This window comes from Chionomys nivalis, chromosome 8 (genome assembly GCF_950005125.1).
Source record: "Chionomys nivalis chromosome 8, mChiNiv1.1, whole genome shotgun sequence".
Lineage (NCBI taxonomy): Eukaryota > Metazoa > Chordata > Mammalia > Rodentia > Cricetidae > Chionomys > Chionomys nivalis.
The window spans coordinates 77,759,445-77,779,654 of record NC_080093.1 but is presented as its reverse complement, the minus strand read 5'-3'; the positions used below and the strand labels follow the sequence as shown (position 1 = coordinate 77,779,654).

General features: G+C 42.4%; 1 protein-coding gene across 1 annotated transcript in view; it reads right to left on the bottom strand.

Annotated features, from left to right (window-relative positions):
• Nucleotides 1-10,416: 10,416 nt before the first annotated feature.
• Nucleotides 10,417-20,210, bottom strand: part of Gpr139 (G protein-coupled receptor 139) — a 38,181-nt gene continuing 28,387 nt past the window's right edge. Inside the window, exon 2 of the mRNA XM_057779927.1 lies at nt 10,417-11,351. Coding sequence (XP_057635910.1) covers nt 10,417-11,351 — 935 coding nt within the window. The remainder of the gene's footprint in view (nt 11,352-20,210) is intronic.

Sequence of the window (20,210 nt, the reverse complement as noted above, 5' to 3'; positions counted from 1 at the left end):
CCTCAGCCCCTATCAGTCCATCCTGGACCTAGTTCAAAGCTTGTTATAGATCCAGAATGGGTGCTAGAGAGCTACCAGCTGTGTAATCTGCCCTTGAGCTTCATCTGTGAGATGTACACATATGGTGAAATCTCAGTCAAACACGGAGTATGAGTTGGTAAGAAAACACACAGCAGACTGTTGGGGAGAGTTGCTATAAGCTCTCATGGCTGGCAAAATGTCACTAAGTAGGCAAGAGTACCTCAGTCTTGGCTGGGTATCGGAAAACTTGGGCAAGATCTTGAAGACTCTGATGCCTTGGGTTCTTTTAGAAAGTTTGGATTGATCACATATGGGCTTGGTATCTGGAAGTATGTTTTTAACAGCACCAGGTGAATCTTAAGTGCAGCTGAGGCTTGGGACTCACTAAATATAAACTATGTAAAATCTCCCTGTAATAGATTTCCTAAAGGGTGATTCTTGCTTCCTAGTAGGTGTAGAAGTAGGCAAAGAAGCATGGAGTTGGCTTTCTGACCCTGAACTGCATTGTGAAAGAGCTCCCATACAGTTTCTTATTAGCCATGGTTAGGTGAGGGAAAGTCTCAACATGGTGACAGCAGGCCTTTTCCTCCCAACTTTTGTTTCTTAACTAAAGGTACCAGATATCTGGTTTAGACAATGGTATTTGTTGGGAATTGTCAGCAGCCTTTGTGCATCTGTTCTAGTGATCTCTGTATATGCTGGATAATGCAAACTTTCCTTTTACACCATGACTATAACATTTTGCCTGCAGAAATCATTCTGTTTACAGTAAAAACATTTGAAGAGTTTTAAAGAATACTGATCTCTGTAGCTTGTTCTGGAATTGGGATCTACAAAGCTTCTCAAGGGTGAAGGACCATTGGTTTAAAATGTGCCAGTGCAAGGCCATGTAAGGCCACTCAAGGCCACTGCAGCTTTAGTGCATGGAGGAATCACATGGGGTGTTATTAAAATCCAGATGTTTCATCACTTGGTGTTGGGTCTGTAGTTATAGTCCTTTCTTTCTTTCTTTCTTTCTTTCTTTCTTTCTTTCTTTCTTTCTTTCTTTCTTCCTTCCTTCCTTCCTTCCTTCCTTCCTTCCTTCCTTCTTTCTTTCTTTCTTTCTTTCTTTCTTTCTTTCTTTCTTTCTTTCTTTCTTTCATTATTCCTTTCTTTTTTGGTTTCTCAAGACTGGGTTTCTCTGTAGCTTTGGAGTCTGTGCTGGAACTAGCTTTTGTAGACCAGGCTGGCCTCGAGCTCACAGAGATCTGCCTGCCTCTGCCTCCCAAGCACTGGGATTAAAGGTGTATGCCACCAGCGCCTGGCTAGTTCTACACTTCTTAAAAGGTTACAGGTAATGTAGATGTTGCTGACAAGTACAGTCTCAGTGGAAACGAATTCTATATATATAAAAAATTACATCTTAACTCTTCTGACAAAATTAAATCATGATTAGATCTGGGTAGACAGCTCAGTTTAAACATCTTGATAGAAGTTCAAACTCCAGGAGCCATGTAAAAAGCTGGGTATAGGGGCATGCATTTGTGAACCCAATGCAGGGAGCTGGGGCCAGCAGTATCACTGAGACTCACTGACCAGTCAGCCTAGTAAAGTCAGTCAAGACCCAATGTGAGATTCCCTGTCTCAAAAAACAAAGTGGACAGCTCCTAAAAATGACAGGAGCAATTGACCTCAGATCTTGATATACTCAGGTACACACACACACACACACACACACACGAGAGAGAGAGAGAGAGAGAGAGAGAGAGAGAGAGAGAGAGAGAGAGGTGATGATGATGCTATTCCAGGTTTGTTTTTTTAAATGGGGAGAGGGAAGACAACTTTCTATTTTCATATCTAGAATTTTCTCAGACACTTGCTCTGTCATGGACATTTTCAGAACCTCGGACAGGGACACATCTGCTAGTCTTAAAGGAGAAAGGCCAACTGGTAAAACTGTGTGGAAGCCTTTGTAAAATGATGATATCAAAAATATTATTTCTCAGGATGATTCAAGGAAAATGTAAAACTCTATACTTGCTTTTGTCTTCCTCATTTCTTATTGTTATCTTATTTGCAGTGCTGAGATTTGGTTCTGCCAGATTACATCAAACACACAAATTGGATCGTGAAGAGAAACCACAGGGTATTATGCCTGGATGATTTTTGGCTTCTCATTAATGGAATTTGAGGATGACTGTAGCCTAAATATCAAGTTTGGATGAGGAAAAGGCTAATGGGACCAAAGTGCTAATTCAGGACCAGGAACATCGGATGTCAATGACAACATGTCAAGGTGGCCTGCTGAAGGGGCTCTTGGAAGCAGGCAGGCCTGGATTTAAATACCAACTCATGAGTTACTCATTGTTATTTTGGGGTAAATTTAATTTAATTTAATTTCCATGAGAATCTTTTTTTTTTTGGAAAATAGAGATGAGTTTGTTCCCCTTCAAGATTCATGAGGACAGAGGTGAAATGACCACATCCGTCCCTTGCTTTAGATACCCAGTGGTTTCCCTTCAGGATCTTGACCAGGGCACAAAGCTCTGCATGCTTTGACTCCTGCCACCTTGCCCTGCTGTATTTCATAACATCCCTTTGCTATGTCATGATGCCTCAGCAGTTCCAGTCTTCTGGCCTCCCACTGGTGCTCAAGGTCATTTCCATTTCAAGGCCTTTCCCTTTGCTGGTCCCTATGCCCTGGCTGCTTTTTCTTTTGTCTGGGCTCCAGCTCTTTGGCTACCTACTCCAACAGAGCTTTCTTGAATGAGTTATCGCACATTGTTTCTGCCTGACCTGGGTTACTTACTTCTGTTTTTCTCAGCACTCATCGCTGTCTGCTTTAATCTAACCTGCTTTCTCCAGTCCCATCTCTCTCCATGGAGAATACCGGCCATTAGGGGCTTATATGTCTTGTTCACTAACAAATTACTGACTAGAATAGATTTTGGCACATGATACATCTTAATAAGTATCAGTCAAATGAATAAATGACTAAAGGAATGCCCAGGGCCCAGTGGCTTAACAATGAATGACTGCATTCTATCCTTAGACATATTTAAGTTGATAGTCTGGTCACTGGAAATTATGAGGACTGATAGGAGAAATCTATGATCATGAAAGTTTGAAACAAGCTTTGAAAGGTATATGATGTATTTTGTGTTTTTTGTAAAATGTGTAGAAAGGTTACTGGAATTGTGTTTACTAACATGTAGGTTTTATGCTCTTGAGTAAGGGGAGATTTCTTAGGTCTTAGGTTTTCTTTTTTTTTATCTTTGGATGATATAATCTCAGAAAGCCTCACTGTCCCTTGAAAAACTCAATGACAGTAAAAATAAAACTCCAAACTTTGTTGTTTATTCTTCAGTTGTTTCCTGTCTCACTCTCTTCATTACTTGCTGCATGGGGGGTGGGGTCTGGTCACTGCAAATGAACCAGCTGCCCTCCCTCCCTCATCAACTTCTGTTTGAGTGTTAGGAGTGGAAGGCATCTATATAAACATCAGAGGGAAAGGAAGGATTCTGGGGGACCATTACTTTGTCTCTGGCATCCTACGTCTGACAACAGTATGGAAAAGCCCCTTCCTGGAAAGCCCCTTTTCCAAAATGCCAGCTCACAAGCAACTGCAATTTCATTCTTTTATTCAATGTCAGAGCAGAGGGGGAGGGGCTTCCCGTGTGTCCCAATGGTGCTTTCTGGTTCTTGCTCAGGCCATCGTTAGAGTCTCCCGAGTAAAGTCTCTATGTAGAAACCTCTGAGTGTGACTTGGCTCTCTGTGCTGTAGAGAAGCAGACTCTGAGAGCAGCCACTGAAGCTATTGGTGGCGTGGATAGACATCCTCATGCAGGTTTCTTGTTTGGATTTCATACAAACACTTCCTGCTGCAGTTTGAGCTCAGTTCCTCTGGTTACATCTCACTTGGAAAGAAATACTGTGTCACTGTTATTCTGTAGCTAACAGAGCTCATGTGCAGGGTAGCACCCTGTGCAGAGAGGTCAGGGCAAGGTCTCCCTCTCCCTGTTGCCTTATTTGCTCTCTTTAAATCAGGAAACTCTTTTCCTTCCCTTTGGGGCATCATGGTAGCACATTCTCTCAACAAACCCAGGATTTTCACAGTGTCTATCATCCCCCATACACGCAAGCCTCTGATTCCTCTTGTTGTGTCTGGCAAGTATTTGGATTAATTGCACACCCTCCAAAGAGGCTGAGCCATCGTTTAGCAGAATGTATTAATAAAAGGCTCATTATCTAACAGTTCAGCCTCCATCAGCTCACTCTCATCCTGCCTCTCTGAGGTGGTGAGAAAATTAATGAGGATACTGCGGCATGGCTAACAGATTCTGTGACCCCTTTGACAATTTTGTTCCTGCTGTTCTGCACCTCTCTTCGGCTTTTATGTCACCTTCAGCCTCTAAGTTGATGCAAAGATGGATTGTGATGATAGTTGGTGGGCGGCTGTCAGAATTGACGGTGGGTTGTGTGGGAAAATGCATAGTTTGAGAGCTGATACAATCAACTTAAAGAAAAGTTCCACTCTACAGAGAAATGTCAAGCTGTGTATTTTAATTATGATGCAGTTATAATATATCTCATGCTTGGGTGACCTGGGCTCAAAGAGCTTCAGACCAGAAAATATTCTCCACTCTACAAAAGGGGCATGAAAGATGGTCCAGTGAGATACAGTCAAAAGGGTAACACACTGAGTGACCTGGACTTCATCCTGAATGTATCCATTCACCTCTTTGGGTTTAGCATCCTTACCTGTAAAGTGTTTTACTAGGGAAGCTGTAAAAATTCTGGTACTGATAAGCACCCTCTGAGGTACTTACTGAAACGGTGATCAGCCCCCATTGTGAAGAGGAAGTCGAGACCCAGGGAGATTGAGAACATTGCCCAAGGTCACGTAGCCCACAGTGCTCCACTCCAAACTGTAGGTGTCTCACCACAAGGTCATCTCCATGCCTTGCAGACAAATGGAAAATATTAAAATTTGTAGCTCTTTCAAGATAAGGACAATCCTTCAGGTTATAGTTGTGAAGGGTCTGCTGAAGGGCACACATCTGGACTATAGTACAGCTGGACATGAATCCACAGCTGCCTGATGTGGAAGTCTGAGCACTTTGCCATGTGCTAATTCTTTTTTTGTATTTAATTGCTTCTATTGAGCTATGCACTTTTCTTTGTTTCCCTCTATTTCTTTCCTCTCCTCTTCTACTCTCTCCTGTGACCCCCCCCACACTCCCAATTTACTCAGGAGATCTTGTCTTTTTCTACTACTTATTTAGATCCATGTGTATCTCCCTTAGGGTCCTCTTTGTTGTCTAGGTTCTCTGGGATTGTGAATTGTAGGCTGCTTTTTCTTTGCTTTATGTGTAAAAGCCACTTATAAATGAGTACACATTCTATTTGTCTTTTTGGGTCTGGGTCACTTCACTCGATATGTTTTTTTTCTAGATCCATTTATTTGCCTGCAAATTTCAAGATGTCATTATTTTTTTACCACTGTGTAGTACTCTATTGTGTAAATGTACCACATTTTCTTTATCCATTCTTCAGTTGAGGGGCATATCGGTTGTTTCCAGATTCTGGCTATTATGAATAATGCTGCTACGAACATAGTTGAGCACATGCTTCTATAAAGCAAAGAACATGGTCAACAAGAGAAAACAGCAGCCTACAGAATGGGAAAAGATCTTCACCAACCACACATCAGACAGAGGTCTGATCTCCAAAATATACAAAGAACTCAAGAAAGTGATCATCAAAAGAACAAATAATCCAAGAAAAAAACGGGGTACAGACCTAAACAGAAAACTCTCAACATATGAATCTCAAATGACTGAAAGATACTTAAGGAAATGTTCAACATCCTTAACCATCAGAGAAATGCAAATCAAAACAACTCTGAGATTCCATCTTACACCTGTAAGAATGGCCAAGATAAAACAAAACAAAACAAAACAAAACAAAAAAAAAACACTGATGACAACTTATGCTGGAGAAATTGTGGGGTAAAGGGAACACCCCTGCATTGCTGGTGGGAGTGCAAGCTGTACAGCCCCTTTGGATATCAGTGTGGCGATTTCTCAGAAAATTAGGAAACAATCTACCTCAAGACCCAACAATACCACTTTTGAGTATATACCCAAAGATGCTCAATAGTACCACAAGGACATGTGCCATGTGCTAATACTATTTATGATTATAGCCCTTATTGCCACAAAGACTCACAGAGGATGCAATCACAATAGAACCCAGATTTATATCCAGTAATGAGTAATTTCGGATTACAGCAAACAGAACTTTGTGGTCTAAACCTTTTGAAATCTACTTGGCCAACAAAGAAGCAGGTGGGATTCTGGTGTTTTTTTCTTTTCGCTTCTTTTTTTTTGGTCATGTTTTTTAGTTTTGTGGGTTTTGTTCTGTTTTTGTTTGTTTGTGAGACTAACCTTTAATGACTGAGTCATCTTTCCATCCCAGGATTCTATTTTTGTGCTAACATTTAACACACCATATAAGTAAAATGCTAATTTAAAAATATTTAAAAACTTTCATCAGTATTTTGATATTTGGGGAACATTATACTAAACAAGATAACTCAGCTCCATATAGACAAACATCATATAAAACTAATTATTGTAGAAACAATAACATCAACAAACCACAAAACAAACAAATTGAGCCCATAGAAATAGAGAATGGAATGATGGTTACCAGAAGGTTAGCAAAGTGGGAGCCGAGCAGTGGGGAGTTGTTGGTCAAAGGGAACAAAGATTAGTTTAGACAGAAGAATGTTCCATAGAAGGAGTTCTCTAACCAAAATAATGTATTACAAACTTCAAAATGGACACAAAAGTTTCAAATGTATCAACAGAAGTATGTAAGTGAGGCAAAGTACTAATTTGCTTGATTTAATCATTGCACATTTAATACATATATCAAAACATCACATTGCACCCCATAAATGTATATCATTATGATTTATCAATTAAAAATAACATGAATAAATACCAGCATTCTGCAGTTGATCCAGCATATATGCAAATAGCAAACACCAAGTGTGCACCATATTAGAATTTAATAGAATACAAACTGGTCCAAACACAATATATTATCTAGTTAAGAAAATAAGAGCATTTACTATTTTACGACGGTAGCCTCCCGTTCCATTTTTGAGCAGTAGTAGTCAACATTAGAGTCCTTAATGCACTTTCAAAGGGCTTTCCATGTCAGACAAGTAGGCACCAGCTGTGTAAAAATAACCCTTTTCTATTGCAAGGTTTTTGGAACACGGGTGTTCATGCCTTCACATGGCTTATCCTTTATGGGTTGTCTGCTATGCCCCTCATTTCCTTCCCCAAGCCTCCAGTTGCTAAGAAAAAGACTTGGCATGTACATGTATGGCACTGTCACCATGTTCAAGGACACAAATCATACAGCAATGGAGGTGATAGTGAACAGTCTTTGAAAGAAGCACCACAAAAACCCAGGCTAAGGTGCTTGCCCTTAGCAGCAGCTGTTTATGTGACAGGCTTCAATAGACAAGGCTTCATTTCCAAACCTGGCCAGAATGAAAAGGCTCATAATTTTTAAAGTTAAAAAGAACTTCACCATTGTCCATTATTATTATTATTATTATCAATAATAAAATGAATTTCCCCTCTGTGATTGTAAATAAACTTAAACTTTAGGTGATATATATATATGTATATATGTATATACATATATATATATATCTTTTGGGTTAGGTTGATTGTATATATTTATATTTATTTATATCAGTCTAACCCTAAGGGTATCCATGTGCATTTTAAACAGAAGATGCAGCAACTCTCTGGAGTGCCTTCATGGATTAGCTTAAAAGAGAAATAGAAAATGTAGTCAGAAAAGAGAGATGCTGCCATCCTACCTAGTAGAACCTCTACTGTTAAGAAAAGTAGTAAATGAGTGTCTGAGGAAAGCATTCCCAGGTGAAACACAGCTTTTAAGCAATTAATTATTTTCAGTACAATTAAAACCATTGAGCAGCCAGTGTTGAGAGTCAAAGACTCACTCTCCACCTTGTGTACGTCCTCAAAAAGGAATCGCTTGACTTTTAAATATATTGCACTTCGAATTGCTTATGTATAGCTCAAACTAACATTTCCAGAGATATGCACTTTAAAAATAAATAAACACACATATATAATACATATTCAGCATAGGTAGCCTTTGGTCAGTGTTTACTTATGGGGGTGCCGTGGAACTGGGTCATACACATAGCTAATGAACATACATTCAGTTGTACATGCTCGAGGGGAAAAGGAAAAAATGCAATTCAAGAGATGTGGGGGATTTTGCTCACATTTCACTGACTGAGCATATACTCTGGGGTGGGGGGGGCAAGCGAGATGGAAGCCAGGACTCTGCTGATCCCTCACGTGGATAACTTCTGCAAACTCTTCAGGGGTCGTGGCTTGCTGCATCCAGGTCCCGATGTTCTCAGACACACCCCGATGATGCAACACATTCCCTTAACACCAGCTGACTATTATCTTCAACCACAGTATCAGTAACCTGTCCCAACACTGGAGAAAAATGTAGCTTCTTGGGTGTTCAAAGGTCTTCTTTCCCAAGGGACTATGCACAGGAACCACGGCCCCATAAGGTCATTCTCTTTTGTATTGACTTTAGAATCTAACCATAGGTTCTGGTGAGACTCTCCCATAAGCCATTTAAAAGGGATAAAAACGAACACCGTCAGGAACAATACAATCCCAAACCACACTGAGTTAGTACTGAAGGGCCTTGGACAAAGTTTAGCACTTGTGTTGGCCCAGGGACCTTTACATCCCATTCCATTGCCGAGGAACCCCTTAAGATGACAGAGACATGCCTTCCAACTCAGGGAGAAAATGCAATAAAAATCAAGCCTATGGAACCAAGTGTTCCAGGTAACTATGTTTAATTTGGTCACCAAAATGTCATGCAGTTTCAAAATCATTTTGGAAGATTTCTTCCAAACCAGGAATGGGTTTAAATACTGGGAATCTGGAAAAGGGACACAAATAAAGTGGAAAACAATAGGGACTCTGGCGTGGATATTCCCTTTAAAGGGCACCACAGGCCCAGTTTAATATAGTCATGTTTATATGTGTGCACTCTATGTCTGCACATAGACAGGGTAATTCTCAGGGTAGCCCCTATCCACTGCATCCTAGATTTGTTCTTACAAATCTAGGCAAAGGGAGGATAATAAATTTTTTATCACCTATGAAGCATCTGAGTTTGATAACAGGCACCACTTGACTGAGTCACTTACATCAAAGGACAGACCAGTAGTTGGCCCAGTCACCCCTCCATGAAAGTTGTGTTTGTATTTAGGGTCTTCTACGGCCATGCCAGCTTGGGCTGTGGTGGGATCTAGGCAGCCCTTCTCAACAGAAGAGCTACAGTTTCTGACCCCTGGACTAGTATCTCCAGTTAAGGGGTCACTTCATGGAAAGCATTTGGCGAGGGCTTGAGCAAGCAAGGATTCAGGGCACACAGAAGGCGTCTCCAGGAAGTGTGTGTAGCGCTCTAGCAAGAAGTGATGTTGAATGCAGATATCACATACAGCTCACACAGGGATGAGTTGAAACAGAGGCAAGAGTGGGCTTGATTTTTTGTTTTTCTGGGCTCAAGAATTCCTCCTTCCCCCTACACATCAGGGTCTTTGTTTTAGAGGAGACATAAAAAAGATCTACACATTATGGCAAATAGAAAACTACACCTTAGGCGCCAGGTCTAAGGGACATAGTCATGTTTGTTTGGAACCTCCCCATAGACTTTCCAGGGACAGTTTGGATGATATTTGACACTTCCCTCTCCCCACACTGTCATTCTGTAGCCAGAGTTGCTAGGATCACTGGGAGAACACAACCCTTTCTAGGACAAAGGGTATCTTGAAAAAAAAAATCCCAAATGAGTCAGTCCTGTTGGCTGCTGGAAAGTACAGGGAATCGATGGGTAACCTCAGCTCTTGGAAAAAGAGTATGGCTCAGCTACACACTGTGGTGGCTTGGTGGACCACAATTCGAGCGGTTGGTTCCTAGTAGCTGTAGATGGTACCAGCACTAACTACTTCTCTACTGTGGTCTTTATTGGTCACGGTATTACGGCATTTATAACATTTATAACTGCCAATGGCATCTTTAAGCCAGCAGGCACCGTGACTACCTTTGTGAATTTGTGAAAATAAGTGCACAAAGAAAAACAAGATGTATTCTCTCCTTTCTTCTCTGTCCTCTTCTCATCCTGCCAGTCTGAGAGCTGCTCAGTCTGTGGAGAGAGGAAATCAGGTTAGCACTCTTGAGGAGAGCTGTTCAGCCAGAGCATGGGACAACCTCTCATCTGGAAACAGATTACACAAAAGGCACAAGTGCCAGCCCTATAGGGTCACGGGGAGACTTTTATAGGCTTTCCGTGTTTGTCGTACTGGTACACCAGCATCTTGATGCAGTGTGAGTTTGCTGGAGAGATCCAGGGACTACTTGTTATGGAAAAGTTATGGTTGGTGTAGAACTGCACAGGCTGCTTCTGGCACTTGAACAAGGCCTTGAGTGTAGCCGCTGCCATGGTGCGGAAGCGCTTGCTGATAAAGCAGTAGAGGAAGAAGTTGATGGCTGTGTTCAGAAGGGCCAGCATGTTGGCGACATCCAGCATGATGTGAACCAGCCAAGGGTTCTGGATGGGCGATCCATAGAGGTGGTAGAGAATCATGATGATGCGGGGGGCCCAGAGGGTGGCAAAGATGGAGGTGATGGTGAACAAGATGGCAGTGGTCTTCCCTGTGGAATAGCCACGGAGGCGGAAGTTGCTCTTCCTCCTGAGCTTGTAGACAATGATTGAGTTCAAGATGAAGAAGATGGAGCAGGGCACCAGGTACACAGTAAAGCAGTGGATCCAGACAAGGACATGATGCATGGAGGTGCTGGTGTAGTCTTCAGTCCAGATGTTAGGCCACCAGTAGTAGGGGATGCTGGTCAGGAAGCAGGTGATGTAAACACTCACAATGACTTTTCGGGTCCTGGCTGGGTAGGAAACGGTGTGGTATTTGAGTGGGTGACAGACAGCGATATATCTGTCAACAGTTAAGGGGACTGTAATCCAAATGGAGGTGTGGATGGAGGAGAACTCCAGCACTTCTATAATCTTGTCAGGGATCTGGGGCATCTGCACGTGCAGAATGAAATCTTCTAACAGGAAATCCACGAAGACGATGAAAAAGAGGACCAAGATGTCGGCAGCAGCAAGTGCCAGCAGATAGTTGTAGGAGGACTTCTGTCTCCTGGCCACTAGTTGAGAGAGGATGATGACTGTCAAGATATTCGCTGTGGAGATAAGAGAATCAAGGTTAAACCCAAGGCAGATGTGACTGTTGGCTACTAGTGAGGGCCTGGGCTTGAGGTTTCTAGGGTGCTCCAGTACACACCAAAGGATCAAATGGGTGTTTCTGTGGAACACTCAGCACCACAAATCACACCTCAGATGGACAGCTGGATACAATATGAATATATACTCATGTACCTCATGCAGCTGTGAGAGGTGATGCGGCTATCACCCAACTATAGGTGTGAAACTGGATCCCTGAGTGCTCAGGAGACTCGGTGTTGCATCCCTGAATCTCCATTTTCATTGTCTGTCTGACTGACTTGTAGAAATATGGGTGTGATGGTTAATGTTGATCACCAACTTGGCAGGCTCTCGAATTGCCCAGGAGACAAGCCTACAGATTTGTCTGTGAAGGAGACCTTGACTGAATTTATTGAGATGGGGAGGCCCACCCTAAAAATGGGTGGCACTGTTCCTTTGACTAGAATCCTGGACCAAATACAAAGGAAAAAGCCAACTTAGAATAAGCGCTCATCTCTCTCTACTTTCCAACTGTGGATGCAATGTGACCAGCAGCCTCTTGCTTCCTCTGCCATGACTTTCCCTTCATGACAGGTTGGACCCTGAAAGTGTGGGCCAAAAGCAAACCCTTCCTCCTTCCAGTTGTCTTTTTTCGGGCAATTTATTACAGCAACAAGACAAGTGAGTGATTCAATGGGGCTAAGAAACCTTTGCCTCCAAGGTGCCTGAGCTGCACACCTTCCTTGTTGTGGTGTTAAGAACAGAACCCAAGATTTTGGCGTATTGACAAATGCCCTACTGCTCCGCTACATCTTCAGCAGCATGACTTCTTTTTTCTTCTTTTCTTTTCTTTCTTTTTTTTTTTTTAAAGATTTATTTATTTATTATGTATACAGTGTTCAGCCTCCATGTATGCCTGCAGGCCAGAAGAGGGCACCAGATCTCATTACAGATGGTTGTGAGCCACTATGTGGTTGCTGGGAATTGAACTCAGGACCTCCGGAAGAGCAGTCAGTGCTCTTAACCTCTGAGCCATCTCTCTAGCCCCAGCAGCATGACTTCTTAAGAACTTTCATGGCACTTATATTCTAGGACCTTCCTTTCAGTGCTTTTAAGGGATGACCTGCACATCAATTTTAAACTGATTTTTGGAGCAAGTGATAACATACAGTGTGTATACTTAAAAACAATAACAAAAAAAGAAATTTCTCATCTACTTCTGTTCTCTAATCATCTCATTTCTTTTTCTTTCTTTCTTTCTTTCTTTCTTTTTCTTTCTGTCTTTTTTTTTTTTTTTTTTTTTTTTTTGATTTTTCAAGACAGGGTTTCTCCGTAGCTTTTGGTTCCTGTTCTGAAACTAGTTCTTGTAGACCAGGCTGGCCTTGAACTCACAGAGATCTGCCTGCCTCTGCCTCCCGAGTGTTGGCATTAAAGGCGTGTGCCACCACCACCCGGCTTCCCATTTCTTTTCTCTCTTTTTTTTTTAAATATTTATTTTTATTTATTTATTATGTATACAATATTCTGTCTGAGTGTATGCCTGCAGGCCAGAAGAGGGCACCAGACCCCATTACAGATGGTTGTGAGCCACCATGTGGTTGCTAGGAATTGAACTCAGGACCTTTGGAAGAGCAGGCAATGCTCTTAACCTCTGAGCCATCTCTCCAGCCCCCATTTCTTTTCTCTTAGGATCATCATAGCCAATACATAATTGATATGCATATATGCCCAATTTATCACACATATAATATTTATACAAGTAATGGCAAAATATTCTTGTTCCCAGGGTTAGATGGGTATTTAAGACACACACACACACACAAAAAACACACACACATACACACACAATATCCCCAATCAGTCTTATAAATATGGATCTCCCAGAATAAGACACATTTAGAAAGGCATTATGGAATAATTCAAAAGCAATAAGTAACCCAGTGGATGATAGCTAAAAGTTGTTTAGATAAAACTGATTCTCATTCATTTTTACAATTCATACTTTTTTTGCATTCATATTGTACAATCCTGACACTGTCAATCTTGCTTTGCAAATGAGGGTCTCTGAGAGCTTATGTCCTTTGTCTGAGGTGTAAGAACAGAGCCAGAATCTGATCTCCTCCCTTCCCTCTTCCTAACCCCCCACCTGCTACCTTTCTTCCTCCCATTTCTTACTTCTCAGGAGCCATTTCAGACATTACCTGAGACTGATATGGTGTTGTGTGCCTATAACCCAACCCTAGTATGAGGGAGGCTAAAGCAATAACAGGTAAACGGGGAAAACATGTAGGAGAAGACATTTCAATAAAGGAAACAACATGTGCAAAGGCCCAGCGGCGGGAATACATGAAGTGCTGGGTTTATTAAGGCAAAGAACGCTTATATTGATTTGTGCTTGCTCTGTAAGTATTTTGCATTTAACAGCTCTCTTTTATTAAACAGTGTTCTTGTGTTCCCTTGAAAAGCATTTCGAAATGTTTTATTCATTCGGAAATCCTCTCACCAAGTATTTAGCATCTATATTTGCAGGCAATGACCCGTGTATGGGCTGAAGGTGGGCACAAATTGGTACTGTAGATGTCAGGGTCTCCTCTCAGAGTGTGTAAATAGTCTGCAAATGGCTACATGCTGAAGAGATGAATGAGAACGCACACTGTGGGCACAGGAAAACTGGCGAGCAGGCGTCGAGTGGAAGGCAAAGTTTGGAAAGGACACCTGGGCCAAAGGGCTGCCTTGTGGTTCTTGCTTGCCCCGACTTAATCTCATACAATTAGAGTTCCCTAGGAATCAGACCATAGATTCTGATGACATTAGGGGCACAATAGCCAAGTCTGCGGGGGCTGGAGTGGGACTTCCCTGGGGTTCCATCCTTGCTCTGTTGCTGGTTCATAGATTTGGGGGCAACTTTACTCAATCACTTTGTGCTTTAGTTTCCTTCTTTATAAAATGAGACTAATGAGAACATCCACTTCATGAGGCTGATCTCAGATGGAAGAATAATTAAACAAGACTGTGTCACAAAGAGAACAGTATCCGACACATGGTAAACGCTTGGTGACTGAGATGTTTTCTTTCATTCATTCACTAGTTTTCTCAAAGCTAGACGTTGCATGGAGTGCTGAAGACATGGGGATTAGCAAAATGGACCGGTTTATTTCTATCATGGGGATGACAGAGTCTAAGAAGAAGACTTAATAAGCTAATGGACAAATGAACACACAGCAATGCACAAGAGAATCCCAGCTCATGACACCATACAGAGTAAAGGCAAGGGATGGGAAGTGACATTTGAGTTCAGTCAAATGAGAAGAGAGAGTCCACCATGATGGAGAAGGAATTCTAGGCAGCGAGCATGGCATGTTCAAAGGTTTGGGAATGAAACAGGTATGTTCAAAGAACAAAATGAGAACAGCCTGTCATTGTATTGATGAGGAACCTGAGGCTGGACATTTGGATTAGTTCTCCAAAGAAACCAAGCAAGTGAAGAAACCAGGAAGGCGTTCTAGCTCTTTGTGACTTTGCCCCACATTAAACTCTTCATTTTCTTCCTCCGTCCCTCCTTCCGGCCTTCTTCCATGGGTGTGTGGCTTGGTACATGTGGTAGATGCATGTAAGTGTGTGGGTGCATGCCCGTGTAAAGCATGAGAGAGCTAGAGCAGCTCATTTTGAATCTTCTGTTGTCTGTTCTTGTCTATTGCCTTGAGGTAGGAACTGAACTAGACATTGTCCATTTCAGCTATGCTGGCTGGCTGGAGAGCTCTGGGGACCCATCTGTCTCCTCCCCAGAGTGCTATGGTTATAGGCACTGCAGCTATATCTGACCATTTATTTTTATATATGTGCTAGAGATATGAACTCTCATGCTTGCAGAGTAAAGGCTCTTACACATTGAGCCATCTACTTGGCCCCTGCTTTGCTGAGTTTTGGCCATAGGAAAGGGTTTTCAGCCAGACATTCAAATTTACAAGAGTTGTCTTGTCGCTTCTCACAATGTCTCTTTACTCACTGAGCAGTGCACACCTTTTCTCTATTCTTGTGGCCTTCATAAGTATCAGGAGGCAGGGATGGATAAATTCCAGCGTCTCCCTAGGAAATGTTCTGTAGAATGACTTTGTCCCTGCTTCTTCCTCCCCAGATGAACCCAGTTTCAAGCAAGGTGCTAAAAATTCTCCAAACCGAAATGCTGCAAAAATATTCCAGACCCACCTTAATGAATGCTTTAAGTCAAGCAAGCCATCAAAGTCAACAAAATTGCCAGGTATTCATACTTGACATTTCCTGAAGTTTCTAGTAATTGCCTCTCTTGAGAAACTAATCCTTGACACCGTGTTTCTCGTTTCTTTTGTGTGAGCAGAGAGAGCAGCCCAATCCCAGGCTAATATCAGAGACACTTAGGAGACCTTGAGGTGAGCTTGGGGGAACTGACGGGAACTGAGTATTGATTTTCTAGAGAAGCAATGGGAAGGTAGGGACATCAACTCTTATGACTTGATGTTGCTTTAACTTCCCAAATGAAAAAATCCATCATTTCTACTGTCACGCATTTTCCCACAAAGGGAAAGTGGAGCCGGTACGTCTTTGCCAGGGGTGAACGAGAGAGACCCCGATCACCACTGCCTGAAAATGTGCTTCACAGATTTTCTCTAAGGCCAACTGGCTTAGGGTTCTGTTTGGTCTTGGTGCCATTGGATGGCTCAAGCTCTCAGGGAACCAAAGGTCCCTGCTTTGGGATTGAAGAGCATCTCTGATTTTCCTGGGAGGATACTTTTCCTACATGTACAGCTTACAGTCCTCTGACTTGAGAAGATTTGGAGAATGGAAGGGAGAACAGGGTCATGCTGGTTGTCAGGCCATCCCACCTACTGGTCTACAGGCTGTGGATAAAGGACCAAGGTCTTCCAGAGATGTTTTTAGTGTCTGCAATGACCACCATGTCCCTGTAGGTTCCTTGGAAGAGAGCTGGATGAGGAGACAGAACACTGGAGTTCTGAGTTTATTTCTTGTAGTTTGCTGTTTTTTTTCCAATTTATATCTTTAACAATTAATTTTTCAATGACTTAATTATCCTAGCATATAATAATAACTAACACATATTCTTTCATCATTTACTATGCACTGGGCATTTCATAATATATCTTTTAATCTTAACGACCCTGTGAGGGCAGTAGTATGGTTTGAGAGCTTTGAGACTCAGAGAGATTAAGTCCCTTGTTGATGACACACAGCTAAAGGGTGGGAGCCAGATGTCACTAGACATTTGGTATCTGAGCTTACATATCTAATTAATACATTATAGACAGGTATGGTGGAGAAGATGGCTTAGTTGATAAAAGAACTAGCTGTACAAGCATAGAATTCAGGTTCCCAGAACCCTTTTAAAAAGCCAGCCATGCCTGCATGTGTCTTTAATTTCAGCATGATGGGTGATGGGGGAGACAGGAGGATTGCTGGGGCTAGCTGGCCGTAAGCTAGCTAGAGGAAGGCAAGTCTCAAGTCAGTATGGAACAGCACAGAGAGAGGTGCTGAAGGACAGCCGCTATCTTCTCTAATCCCTACAAGTTCCTATGCCTGTGTACTTCTACACAGTGTGCACATATAATGCAGACACACACACTGAAAAAGAAACTAGATAAAGTCTGTCATCACCCCACCATCACAATAATATGGCAGCTAGTCTCTCCGACGGCCCCCAATAAACCAAATCCCCTGGTGTCTATGTCCATATAGACGCCTTGGCTTGTCCTGTGATATTGACCTGAGATGATGTTCGGAAGACTTTGCGTGGCTGTTGACACTATGTCATAAAGGAGCTTTTGAACACCTGTTTGGGGACCATGGGTCTTTCTGGAAGCCCAGTTTTCAGTCTATGCTCTCCACATCATTTGGAGAAGCCATGTGTAGGGACTCCTAACATCAGTGGTCACCTATGGAATGAGCCTCCATCTTTGGTGCTCAGATCTATAGAACTTCAGGCAATTGCAGCTAGACCTGTTCCGTGGAGCTCCATCTGCCCACGGCCCGGGACAGGTAACCATAAATCTCAGTTTTGAGCTTCCACGCCATGGAGGTTTTTAATTCTGCAATAGATAGGCAGAGCAGGTGTTTGCTAGTGTCTCCAGGATGTTTACACATAAGATAATAACATAATTAGTAATAACGATTAGTGCCACAAGATGGGAGGATACAGCAATACCATTGCTCAACTTGAACATTTTCAGTTAGAGATGGGTCCTAGAGTTCATTTTTCTCCAGGTCTATAAGACATATGAATCATCCTTCTGTTGTTGGATGCTGTTAATTACTGTTATTGCTTGGGGCAGGGGAGGATCAGCATGGTGCTTCCTTAAACATTTTATGTGTTTATGCAAGTTGAATCCCACTAAACAGAGATATTGGTTTAAAGAATAATACCCCATCCTACCTCTTGCCTCCTTTTCCTTCCCTCCTACAGGCAGCTAAGAGACTTTGTAAGAAGGAGAAGAGATCAAGCCGCAGATATAAAAAGACTAGGTTAGATACCGAGAAGAACTTTTTGGAAGCCGCAGTGATTATGTGAAGGCCGGGGCATTGTAAGGACTGCTGTCTCATCCACGCAGCTCTCAAAAATTAGGGGAAAAATTTATAGAGAGAATTGCTGTTCTGGGCTAATTAAATTCCTGGCCTAACCTTTCACAAATCCCATTGCTCTGCATCCTAAATTACATCCTTGTGAATTTCCAGAGAGGCAGCACCCCCTCTTTCTGCCACCGCTTAAACGAACCCCCAGTTGTCTATCTCTTGTATGAGGAGTGTCAGCTTTTGTGCCGGGCTTGCCTCTGACATTTGGGCCTGCTCTGGTGGTGTGATTGCCTGCTCCTCAAAATTCCCAAGATTGGGTTCTTAGGAAGAGCAATCATGCAGCCTCCTGGGTGGGAAGCTGACATTGACCTTGCTCAGAGCTGGTGAGGTGAGCAGTTGGAACTGAATGCTGGGTATTCTACCCTCCTCCTGATACTGATATCCTCTGTCTTTTTGTGGGGGTGTATGGGGTATTGGCGAGAAAAGAAAATGTAAGATGCTTGTGAGACTTGGTTTTCAGTGTCTGGGGAAGGTTTTGGAAGTTTCCAGGATTTGCTCTGGACTCCGACAGGGTCTTTACAAGAGAAGTAGGGCAAGAACTCTCAAGAGTAGTTGTCCCATCCTTTATCTCCAGTCCCAAATGTGGCCAGTGGCCATCTTTGTTTCTCATGATTCCACTTCTTCCCAGTCAAGAACTCTGGGAAGTAGAGCTTTCTCATAAAATTAGTTGTGGACCAGTGAAGAAACAGTTGGGAATGAAATCTACCCTCTAGGGCTGGACAACTTTGGGGGACAGCTTTCCATTCTCCAGGAAAGACTCTGAGAGGTCAAATGACCTTGTTCTCTCTCTGCAGGCAGAACCTCACCCCAAATACCAGCATCCCTAAGAATCTTTTCTTAGGGGAGGGGGGAGTAGACTGCCTACAATGAAATCCCAACAGAAAGGCTTCTGTAATGCTGAGTGTCCTAACCCTGGAGCTTTAGTCTCAACTGTGAAATGGGTATCCCAGCTGTGAGACCCCTCTTAGCTTGTTATGAGGTTTATGAAACAATGTATGCATGGTATTTGGCATATTTCCTGGCACAGAGCAAATACCGAAACAAGTAGCTATTGGTGCCTGCTAAAACCCAGCCAGTTGGTGTCAGTTAACAATCACAGAGCACATACAAGAGGCCAGACCTGTGCTGGATGCAGAGATGAGTAGGTGAGAGTTAAAGTGCTCAAGGGAGGAAGAAGGGAAGAGTTGGAGCATCCCTTGGGAATCTTCCTTAGGGAAGATTCTGTTTCCTTGGACCATTGCTTCTAATCTCAGCCACCAATTGTAGCTGATGCAACCTCTGTCCTCTTTTGCTTATGCCCTTGGTAGAGAACATTGATGATTATCTATAGAACTAAGCCCTTAAGAGCCATCACTGGGTGGCGACTCCCTTAACTATTGTGTCCTATGATACAATATTTTTTCTTTAAAAAAAATTGTTCCTGGAGAGAAGTAATAGCTAAGGAAGCTGTCAGCAGTTGATGCTGTTAGGGGAGGGAGATGCAGCTCCTGAAAGACACCTTGACCCCTACAGGCAGCACTAAGTGGATTCAGCAGGTTTAAAAAGAGAGGGAACATATGAGGTTGGGAGGGTAAAGTGATTGGATGGAGACGGGGGAATTGGAGGGGAGAGAATAGGCAATGGATTTGATCAAACACATATGCAAGTATTAAATTATCCATAAAAATGCAAAAACAGTTATCTTGGTAGCTTTTAATTTTTTTATAGTTTCTTATTTATTTACTTCTATTTATAATGTTCTTTTCTATTATTTCTTTGTGGATATGATACACTTACATACCACTAACATTTTAACTCTTGAATAGATTATTTTCATGTTTCTACTTCCTTTGTTTCTATTTTTATACGTGGGAAGTTTCATCTGAAATCTTTCAGTAGTGGCTACCTGGCCACCATGATGAAAGTATTCTTTCAGCTACAGCTAAGCTCAGTGAGTCAAGGATGTATTTGTGATGTCTGCTAAGGCAGAAGAGATGCTATAGATTTGGCGGATGGATCTTGAGTGTGGGATTCATACTACAACCTCCTTGGCTTGCCCCTAGAAATGAAGCGGTGGTTTCTTGTGTAGAGTAGACTGGCAAGTCTCCCTCTGTGGATTAATAGGCAGCAAGAGGAAAGATGGCTGCTGTCCCGGGAAAGGTTGACTCAGGGCATTGGAGCAGTGAGTCAGCATCCATGCTGCAGACAGGAGTCTATCCTGCTAATCAATTGACCTTCTC